The sequence below is a fragment of the Elaeis guineensis genome, chromosome 1 (genome assembly GCF_000442705.2).
Source record: "Elaeis guineensis isolate ETL-2024a chromosome 1, EG11, whole genome shotgun sequence".
NCBI classification, from domain to species: Eukaryota; Viridiplantae; Streptophyta; class Magnoliopsida; order Arecales; family Arecaceae; genus Elaeis; species Elaeis guineensis.
Window position 1 is genome coordinate 7,265,292 of NC_025993.2, and position 10,542 is coordinate 7,275,833.

The 10,542-nt window shown below is 38.0% G+C and overlaps 1 protein-coding gene across 2 annotated transcripts; it reads right to left on the minus strand.

Moving 5' to 3' along the window:
* Nucleotides 1-2,421: 2,421 nt before the first annotated feature.
* LOC105037322 (uncharacterized) lies at nucleotides 2,422-9,670 on the minus strand. 2 transcript variants are annotated; one of them, XR_830565.4, is made up of 7 exons: nucleotides 8,779-9,670; nucleotides 8,577-8,645; nucleotides 8,422-8,490; nucleotides 3,360-3,446; nucleotides 3,091-3,218; nucleotides 2,929-2,996; nucleotides 2,422-2,818 (listed from the first exon to the last, which is right to left on the minus strand). XR_830565.4 is itself a non-coding variant. In XM_010913004.4 (6 exons), the coding sequence occupies exons 1-6, from the start codon at nucleotides 9,184-9,186 to the stop codon at nucleotides 2,749-2,751; spliced, it is 771 nt and encodes a 256-aa protein (XP_010911306.1). In that variant the 5' UTR covers nucleotides 9,187-9,666; the 3' UTR covers nucleotides 2,422-2,748. The 2 variants fall into 2 exon arrangements, 1 of the variants encoding a protein (XP_010911306.1); XM_010913004.4 differs by lacking the exon at nucleotides 3,091-3,218 and having other exon boundaries at nucleotides 8,779-9,666.
* Nucleotides 9,671-10,542: the final 872 nt, after the last annotated feature.

Below are 10,542 nucleotides of genomic sequence, written 5' to 3' on the forward strand. Positions count from 1 at the left end.
AATAATATATCATTAATTTGATTTATTATATGCATGATAATATTTTTAATCTTATGATCGTAATTTTTATTATTCAATTTATATTTATATATTTAGTATCTAATTTATAAAATAAACTAGTAAAAATTTTTCGTTTGAGTTTAAATTTAAAATAGCTCCTCCATTGAGTTTCACTTAAAAGCAGCTCTTCAATTAGCAAAAATAGCCAAATTGTCCCTACAGTTATAAACTAACACTAAAATAATACTGTGATATTAGAAAATAGTACTGTCTTATTGTAATGTAATACTGTCTTATTATAAAATAGTACTATCTTATTATGATGTAAGGATATTACAAAACAGTACTTTCTTATTATTAATAGTACTGTCTTATTATAATATAATATTATTATAAAATAGTAGTGTGTTGTTATAAAATGGTACTGCCGTATTATAAAACAATACTACGATATTAGAAAACAATACTGTCTTATTATAAATCAGTACTGCATTACGTATTATAAAACAATACTGCGATATTAGAAATAATACTGCCTTATTATAAATCAGTACTGTATTACTGTAAAACAATACTATCTTATTGTATAACCATATGAGGGTATAAGGGTATAATAGTCATTTCAGCTAGAAATGGAGAGTTGCTTTTAATTTATGTTTGAAATAGGGAGCTACTTTTAATTTAAACTCAAGTGGAGAGCTGCTTTTAATTTGAAACATAAAATAGAAATTTTTATCTAGTTTACCATAATTTATATCTGTATTCATTAAAAATAAATATGAATAAAAATTTTTATATCTAATTAATATCAATATTTATATTTATATGCTTGTGACAAAAGTTTATATTTGTATTTTTGGGATGAGTAGGTTACCATTTTAGGTGTACTTAGTATTTCGCAAGAGACACCTTCACCATTTTAGATTTTTTTAAAAAAATCATCTTTTGATCCTTTCAGTTCTTTCATATTGCATATACATCCCAGTACTTCAAAAGTTTCAATTAAGCTCTTCACATTCTTGATTAATGCAATATAATCCTCCTATCTATGCCCACCAGTAAGACCTTAACAAATTACTTTTAGGGCTGAAATATATGCTTTGCATCATTTATCAAGGAAGGAAAAGATCGGGTTTGTTAGGTTTTAATGGTGGAGAACAAGATAGAGGAGGACACAGCAGTAGAGAGGAAAATGCACAAGGGGCTGGTAATAGTGAGGGTGAAGGCATGAATGAATGGTAGCTTTCTTAGTATCATGGACAAAGGCTAGGAAGGACTTGTTGTCCATGGAGATGGGGGTCACAGAGGTAGACAAGCGTCTTTTTGGAGTTGTGGCTATTGATAGGGAGGTTGATGGAGGTGAGCTGGTTGGACATGGTGATGTTAAAGGCGAGGTAAAGAGAGGAAATGGTGAAGTCAGGGCGGTAGGAGCAATAGAGAACATAGAACATGCTATGATATTGACGAGAAGAGGACGGCGGTGATGAAGATGAGGATGACCATGGAAAGCAAGTGCAGCAGTATCCCTGGCAACTCTTGTGGTGGAGCTTCATGGCTGGGGATGGTAGGCAGGGCAGGTGATGCTATACATTTAGGCCTTGGTAACAGGCCATCCATGCAAGCAAGAGAAGGTGGAACTCCTTGCAACAGACATTTCGAAGAATTAAAATCTGCAGTTGTTATCAATGTCAGCATTAACATCTTGTTCTTTCTCAAAAGCCTGGACATCAAATATGAAACTCCATCTTCACGGAAACAAAGTCACAAAGGTTATGCAAATAAACAGATAAATACCTTTGAAGAGGATTAGAAGCATGGTAACCATTCAATCAGCAAACTCTGATGCTAATCCCAAGCATAAGAATCAGCTGGAAAAACAAAGCCAAGTCATGATTGATGATAGGGACTTACAGAGTACGGAAGCGAAAGAACATAGTATACATTTGATCCTGCCGATGCTTCGGATTTTAGTATATAATTGAAATTTTTAAAAGAGAGGTGTATTTGCAAAAACGAGAGGTGTATTTGAAATACAGACAAATTGAGGGTGTTAATCGATAATTATTTTTTCTCATGTACTGACATGACAAGGAAGAATCGAGACTCCAAAAGCAGCATCAAATCTGTCTCAAGAGAGAGATGTCTGAATTATCTTGGATATTTTTATATTGACATGACGGGAAAGAATCGACACCCCACAGCTAATAAATATCTAACTTTGATTTCTAGAGACCAGAGGCCCAGATTAAAAATTAATCCATCCCAAAAAAATTATTTAAATATGTGTCAAATGCTTAAAAAATAAAAACACATCACTTCCAAGTTTCCTTAAATTTACGAAACAAACACGCAATTTCTAGTAGCTTTTTTCTAGTTAATAATAAAGTTGTATCGTTTTCTAAAAAGCGTTGCAACAACAGGTAACAACAACACATAGCAGTACATAATTAATTGGTTCCAGTACACTTGAAGCATAGATGACATTCTTAAAGAACAAGACTGTCAAACTAACAGCATTACTAGTTTGTCCTTGAAAACTGGCAACCGTCAGACGAAGCAACTCCTTGAGGCTCGAGACCCAAACGTAGGCAAGCAAATTCAACCAGTGCCACACCAAGCATGCTTGCTGCTGGCGAGGTCCCTAGAATTTCCTGAAGACACCACTGCGGCTGCCTTAAAACAACATGAAACATCCCATCAAAAACAGGCAGTTGGTGACACCTGAATCCACTGGCCTCTTCGTCCACGCTACAGACCAGAAAGCCTGGAACAGCACATCATGTATCTTCCTACAATATTGGCAACAGGAAGAGGTCCCCTGCTCTCCCAAAAAAGAAACTGTCTTAGATAACATTTACAGTGGGTGTAGCCAATAATACAAAGACATGGTTTACCCCAGAATAAAAATAGTGTGGTTGACGAACTCACCATTCACGCGAATCACAGCTGTTGCTGCGGTTGTCACCCATTACATAGACATGGCCTGCCGGCACGCGCTGCAAATTCCAGAAGAGACAAAATGATAGCATGAATTTTAACAGTTTTTATCACTTACACAGTATGAAGCAAGCAAATTGGTAGGATACAGACCAAGCAGACAATGATCCATCTGAGGCTTGTAATGAGATATTTCATTACCACGAAGCACTCAAGATGTCAACAACATGGAGCAGACCAGGCCAACTCGGATATCCTCCCGCTTCTATTGTGTCTACTTCCTGGACATTCAGGGTTAAAAACTTGTGTACTCATAAGACCTGGCAGTAGCAACTCCTTAATGTTGTTCAAGAACATGCTCTGCTGGTGCATCATGATTAAAAGAATTATAACAAGGCTTATATAAGGTAATAGGGACACACTGTCGCTCCCATGCTGTCAACTGGTTTTTCTGCAACAAATTCCTCGTTTTGGGCAATTCCATTGATGAAAAGCAGACCACCGTGAACCTACAGGAAAGCAGACGTGCAAATTTAATAACCATATGAAGACCTTAAACATGTGGTTTACGTATGTCAAATATATGCATGTATTTATGTGTTGTATGTATTACAGTTTTCTGAAACAAAATGAAATAGAAGGTTTTAATTATCATTGCCAATTTGTTGTAAATTCATAGACAGTTAATCACTTGACCTGTACAACTTAACATATATAAATGGAAAAAGTGCTAAGCCATCACATTATATGATATTGTAAAGAGTGGCTGAGAAGTTAGGGTTCGATGCAGAATAATGCCTTTCCCCTCCAATTGCAGGATATAGATAGGTAGCTCCTCACCAAACATGGGATGCTTGCAACCTTTCTTAAATGGAATTGGATACATATGTCGGATATGGGTGTGTCTAAGCATCTGACCTTTGAATATCTAAAAATTTCTTCTTACAAAGCCATGTCCACCTGTCTTACCAATGTCCATGTTTGAATAGTGGGCATGGGTACGCTAGGCTAAATTGAAGGATCTGAAAAAGACAGCTTGTAACAGCCCTAGCGGAGTAATGGGGATATAACAGCCTTGGTCCAAACATAACCTCTTGATCAGGATAAAGGGTTAGAAGACACATGATTCCTTCTTATAGATCATGAATCCTAGATCTTATAACATCTAATCTTGAGATCACAGCACTCTATCAATATGGAGAGTGCCTCGGGGATACCAAATCAAGCAGCCAGCCCTCTATCTTGAACTAGTGTTGGTTCTGGCATCATACGAAAAACACTATCTAGGTAGGACCATAAGTGCTTTAACTGACATATTAGTACAAGGACTCAATCCCAACAGGATATCCCACGGGACACCAAGATGGGGTACCATTCTGAGTGTTGTAGGACCATCCTACCATTGCCCCAGCATCCCAATTGGCACATTTTGAAACATCCTCTATCTCAAGTGTCACACTCTAACCTAGGTGTCAGAACAACAGTGCGTTCTATTCCATAGGAAAACTAGGACAATCCCATTCCACAAGATTTAAGACCTCCAGTGAAACATTCATATTTTTTTAGCAAATTCTACATTATTTTATGCAAACTTTTCAATGGAAAATTACTTTCCCCATAAATATGCACTTATAGCAAAATTTGCATTCAGACAAAAAGTAGAAGCTTATTCTTTCTAATCAAGCAATGAGATCGGTTTATTCTAGCTTGTCAATTACATTATTTAATTGGGTCATTCTTACTTGGATTTCCAAATTCATGGCTTATTTCCAGTTAAACTCATATGGCATTTTCAAAACCACAAATAAGGAAAACAGATCACTTTATTATGATTTATAAGTACTTTAAATATCAAGCATTTCTTTGGTGTAGATAACTATCATGGGAAATCTTATGTGGACACTTGATACAAATATCAAGTGTTGAAGTGTCTTGAAGAGTTGGACAGCGGCTCTATAAAAACAAGCAAATACAAAGACATGTCCATGTTATATTCATTTATTCATTCATTCACAGATAACTATCATGGGCAGTGTTACCTGGACACTTGATATAGATATCAAGTGTTGGAGTATCCAGAAGAGCTGGACAGAGGCTCGTTAAAAACAAGTAGATGTAGAGACATGTCCATGCTATATTCATTCATTCATTTATGCATGTATGTAGGAACTTATATATGTGTACTTGTGTGTAACATGTCCTCATATATGTCTATGCATATCTATGTGTATATGTACTATGCATATTGTATACGCATATGTATGCATGCATGCATATATATGTATGTATATTGAATTTGTGTTACCTATTGCTTTCTAATTAGATAGAATTCATAAACCCTTGCTGAATGTTATATTAGACCAGAAAACTTCTAAGAATAAGCACCAAAATCGAGCATGTAACCATGCCAATATCATGGTAGGTGATTTGAAGTATCAGGGAGAGTCACAAAGTGTCCAATGCGTCTAGGTGTCTGGATATGGCAGATAAACCAGTTTTTTTCATGTTGTGTTAACACTGGTCATGGGTGAGTGAAATTGCTACTGAGCCAGCAGTAGGCATTTGGGCTCTCTACATACCAGATATCATGTGTATATTAAAAATTTGTCACACCTGTTGCTTTCTAATTAGATAGAATTCATAAACATTTACTAAATGTTGTTCCCGCTTTGCGCGAGCAAAGGCATGAAGGAGCTCACCTTCGGCTAAGGCATTCATTCAAAGGACTGATTTGAAGTGTCAGGGAGTGTCACAAAGTGTCCAAGTGTCTGTCTAGATATTTCAGAAAACCCAATTCTTTACATTTCCAAGTAACACTGGTCATGTGTGAGTGAAATTGGTATTGAGTCAGATGTAGGCATTTGGGCTCTCTATGCACTAGATCAGCTTCTTTCAAAGTCTGGCCTTAAATAACTCTAATCTTCTTGAGTATCCTGATCCGCTATTCGTTCTTTATTGAATTCCTCAGTATCACTAACAACCTTTCCATAGTTTAGGTCATCAAAGTATAAACTAAGGTTTTAAGTCCCAGTGGGACGGAGGGAGTCCAGGCCATCACGTCCTGCTCCTGTGGGAAAATAGAATTGGGACAATGTCGAGACACTAAAACCCATCCAAGCAGAGAGAGAAAGAAAGAGGAAAGAAAGGAAGGAAGGAAAGATGAAGAAATAAACAAAGTGAAAGGAAAGAAGAAGAAAAAGACAAGAAAGAAAAGAAGGGAGAAGAAAAGTAAAGAAAGGAAGGAAAGAAGAAAGAAAAGAAAGAGAAAGAAGAAAAAAATAAATAAATAAAAGGGATATCATTTAGAAAAAGGAAAGGAAAGAAAGAAGAAAACGAAGGAAAGAAACAAAAAACAAAAAAAAGAAAAGAAGGAGAAAAAGAGATAGAGGATATCTACAGGGACACATGATCAGGATTGCCGTTTGGATGGGATGGGATAGCGAGGCATCCTGTTTCATAGAGAAACCGAGACAACCCCATCCCACGAGATTTAAAACCTTTGTATGAACCTCTACACAAAATAAATCCATAAAAACCTGCTTAGAACTTTTGTATTCATGTTTGGCCCTCTTTTGAGATGATATATGGTTATAAGTGATGCTTTCAACTACTTCACAAAATTTGGATTTTTTTTTAGCTAAAACTTTTTGTAGTATTTTACTTCATAAGCTTCTTCTTGAGTTCAAAATTAATAGTTAACCATCAGAATGGTCCCAAACCATCTTTTAGCTTTTTCCTTTGTTCAAACATTTTCTTGACCATATCAAGGGAAGCACTATCTTCTAACACCACCGAATCCCACTCGAAACTTGTTGATGTCCTTTCAATGGTGTTAAGCACTTGTCTTTTCTTTTCTGCATTAAAAGAACAGAACTAAGCTCTTGCTTCCAATTCCTCATCATCAAATAATAAAGTCAACATTACAATTAAATTTGGCACCTATCACCTTTCATCATTCTTGCTTTACCTTCGAAAGGAGTTTGTTTATAAACTTGATCCATGAAATCCTGCTTCCTAATAAGTATATGTCATTCTATATTTCTCTGGATTGTTTCATGACCATAGCAATATAATCATCCAAATTTAACACCACCTACAAGATTTTCTGTACCATGTGGGACATCCGTATGTTCACAGTTTTTTTATGCAATTAACCTGCAATAACTAATGCTCTGGAAAATTAACTTCAGACCCACCTGATAGGTCTGTACATAAACCCTTAATTCTCGGTAGAGATGTTCATAAAATCCCATGTGGTTGCTTAGAGATGGATAACACTATGACCAATTGAAGCCACAACAATCCATTAAATGTTGGAAAGAAAATCCAATGTGGTTGCTCAGAGATGGATAACACTGTGACCAATTGAAGCCACAACAATCCGTTAAATGTTGGAAAGAAAATCTCTATATTGCCATTTGAACAATCTCACAAGTATTCTAAGCGATTATCAACACATATAGATGGATGCACTTATTTTTCTGGTTTTATTTTTTGTTGGGGAGTCAAGGAACTTAATACTGCAGCATCTTTAGCCATCACCAGGATGCTATATACCTCTTCAGTAATAAAGGTAGAAAAGGATCAGCTATAAGAAAAAATGCACAAGAGGGAGGACTTCATATAAAATGGCGCAAAACTAACTTATGATGACTATTTTCCCTCTCTATTGTTTTAATGCACTCTGTTTTCAGTCACCATTTCAAGAAACAAATGCTCCATACTTATCAAGACTTTCCAAAAAATTTTTCAGCATACACCTGACTATAACACCATACTTCCAAAACAAAACTTGATTTTTCTAGAATTCCTTATCCATCCAAACATAAAGATTTCAGTTTTTCCCAACAGACCATGTTTCCATTTATAAATTTTCACAGCATTCACTATTAGGGCTGAAACTGGATCGGATACCAGCATATCCATATCTATTTTTGTTTTGTCTTATGAATACAAATACGGATACGGATATCATTCAGATGCAAATATTCATACCATATTTATTTTAAATAGATAATGATACAATTTGGATACTGAGAGTATAGATATAATTACAAATATAACTTAGATAATTAAACTTTATGACTACAAAATCAAAGATATTACTAAATAGATGATAAATCAAGTTAATAACATGTTTATATGGTTGTATATTTTTTTTAAAATTTAATAAGTGCTATATAAAATTATATAGGGTTACATGTAGATTCATATATTAGGATACGGATCGGATAGTTCTCTATCCATATTTATATCCATTTTTCTTTGACGGATATGGATACGAATACAGATATTAGTCGGATTCTTAAATTTTTGTCCATATCTAGATTGATTCGGATACGAAAATAGATTCGGACGGATAATATCCATACCACTTTCACCCCTATTCACTACACAGCTGACATCACCCAAGGCAGCCAATCCAGCATATGCAAATCAGGTTTCCAATTTCAACAAGTAAAAAATAGTGCATGAGGTACATACCTCAACATAGTCTCCAGCCTTTGCAACAATCCTCTTTATGAAAACATCATCCTCCTTGAATCCAAGATCCTACAAGCAGAACCAATATGAGAGACCCAAACTATGAATAAGATAAGAAAGTTAAGTGAAAATACTTCTCATGGAAAAACCAAAACCTGTAAACCATTAGACGCCCTGAAAAGCACAATGTCATCCACGGAAGGGCTCCTGAAATAGTACGAAACCTAGAAAAAGGAAAGCAAACATTAATTAAGACACTTCAAAAAAAAAAAAAAAACAAACAAACAAAGTCATGATATCCAGAAGCCAGAAAAATTCAAGTGGACAAAGAAATCCAACAATGATTAGCTTCCTTACCTTTTCAGCGATGATCCGATCACCAGCACGGAAAGTAGGGAGCATGGAGGAAGAGGCAATGTAACGGACTTCAGCAAACATGGTCGATATCAAGAGCAGCACAAGAAAAAGCTTGAACCCATCAACCCCAGGCCACCACCGCCTTCGAAGAGACATCCAGCTCCCCTCCCCATTAGCCTCATTTCCATACGTCAGGGTCTCACTCTCGACAAGAGACTGAGAACGGGAAGGACTCAGAGACATCAGGAATTCATGGCACGGCATCCATCGGAGGGAAGGGCAAGAGAGAAACTGGCACAGCCACCAAGATTTCAAGAACCACATAACACGAGAGGAGAAATTGAAGAGAAAGAGGAGAGGAGGGTGACGGCTAGAAGACACGGAGGAATGGAGGGGGCAGGAGATCATGCGAGGAGGGGTTTCAAACGGACGGAGAGGACGCGGATGCGTCGGAGGCGCTGGTCGAAGAAGCAGTGGAGGGTGTGGAGCGAGCAGTGGAGGGTGTGGAGGGAGCAGTGGAGGCGCCGGGCGCGGACGCGCAGCTCCAGAAGGAGCAGATCCAGGAGGAATTGGAACAAGATCAGCGGCTTCTTCAAGTGATTTGGATCTTCTCGAACAAAGGAGGGGGATGGAGAAGTGAGGAGGAGGAAGACAAGGAGAAGGTACAGGAGATATTCAGGCATAATAATAGCTCTAATAAGGATGGAAAGGGAACGAACGGGGTCTTTCTTTAGAGAGGGGAGAAAGCGGTGGACGAAGGAGCCATAGGAGGAGGAGAGACCTCTCTTCTTGAAGAAGCCTTGAAGGAGCAAGAGAGGAAAATGGAAGGAGAGAACAGGAGGAACTAAAAAGAGAGGAGAGAACGCTTTCTTCCGCCCCAAGTCTCTCCTCGGTGGTAGGGTCGGGGTTTGGTACGGGCTCGAGACTGGAGTGGGCTCCGGAGTACAATGGGTTCTCCTCGCTTGTTTCCACGCGGCATGGGTACAATTGGTGGTGCGGTTGTATGCGAGCCCTGGAATCCATACCTTATGGGAAGGAAAAATGCGTTGCTGTGGATGCTTGTTTCCTCGTATGTTTCGTGCTGTCCGGTGTCCCCTGACGTCTAAGAAATGCACCAACGGATCCGTCATCGACCATGCCATCACAGCGGATATCTTCGGGATTCATCCTCAAAAATTTTGAATCGGTAAAAATCTATCCTATATATTAAAACATATTCTTCCACTCTCTTTATATATCATGTAGCGTGTAACACATCAAAACTGATTGTGTACGTACATTAAACATGAAGGGCTAAATACTTTTTTTTTTTTTCTTCGATGCACTTTAGATCTCTCCCGTAGGTGCTTTCCTTCCTACAGAACCCTCACCATAGCCTACCACCGGTCTCCACCATTATCTTTCTCTCCATCGTCATCAACGTCGGCCATTCCTTTCGATCTCTCTCACGATCTCTTTTAGGTGATGTTTTTCTTCCCACATATCTCCGAAAAAGAAAGACCGATGACCTCCTTGCTCTCCCACTGGTCTCTGCTGCCGCTCTCCTCCCAATCCTCACCGATATTGGGCTTCCTCCTCCTATCTCCCGTAGGTGCTCTCTTTCCCACAGATTTTCATTTTTTTTGGAACTCTTCCAGATCCCTCGCGCAGCGGATGAGATTTTGTGCAACGGGTGAGGCACGGCCTGCAGAGACGTCGGAGCAGGGGCGGGGCGTGAGCTACAGGGTTTTTTTTTTTTGTTTTCGTGGACTGCATGGGAGGCGG

What these genes read in the sequence shown, in the direction of transcription:
- LOC105037322 (XM_010913004.4), bottom strand. Translation starts at nt 9,186, where the DNA reads ATGATCTCCTGCCCCCTCCATTCCTCCGTGTCTTCTAGCCGTCACCCT. An exon ending in GGGCGTCTAATGGTTTACAG is followed by an intron (nt 8,491 to 8,576) that starts GTTTTGGTTTTT and finishes TTCTGCTTGTAG; the next exon opens with GATCTTGGATTCAAGGAGGA. An exon ending in AGGCTGGAGACTATGTTGAG is followed by an intron (nt 3,447 to 8,421) that starts GTATGTACCTCA and finishes GCTTTCCTGTAG; the next exon opens with GTTCACGGTGGTCTGCTTTT.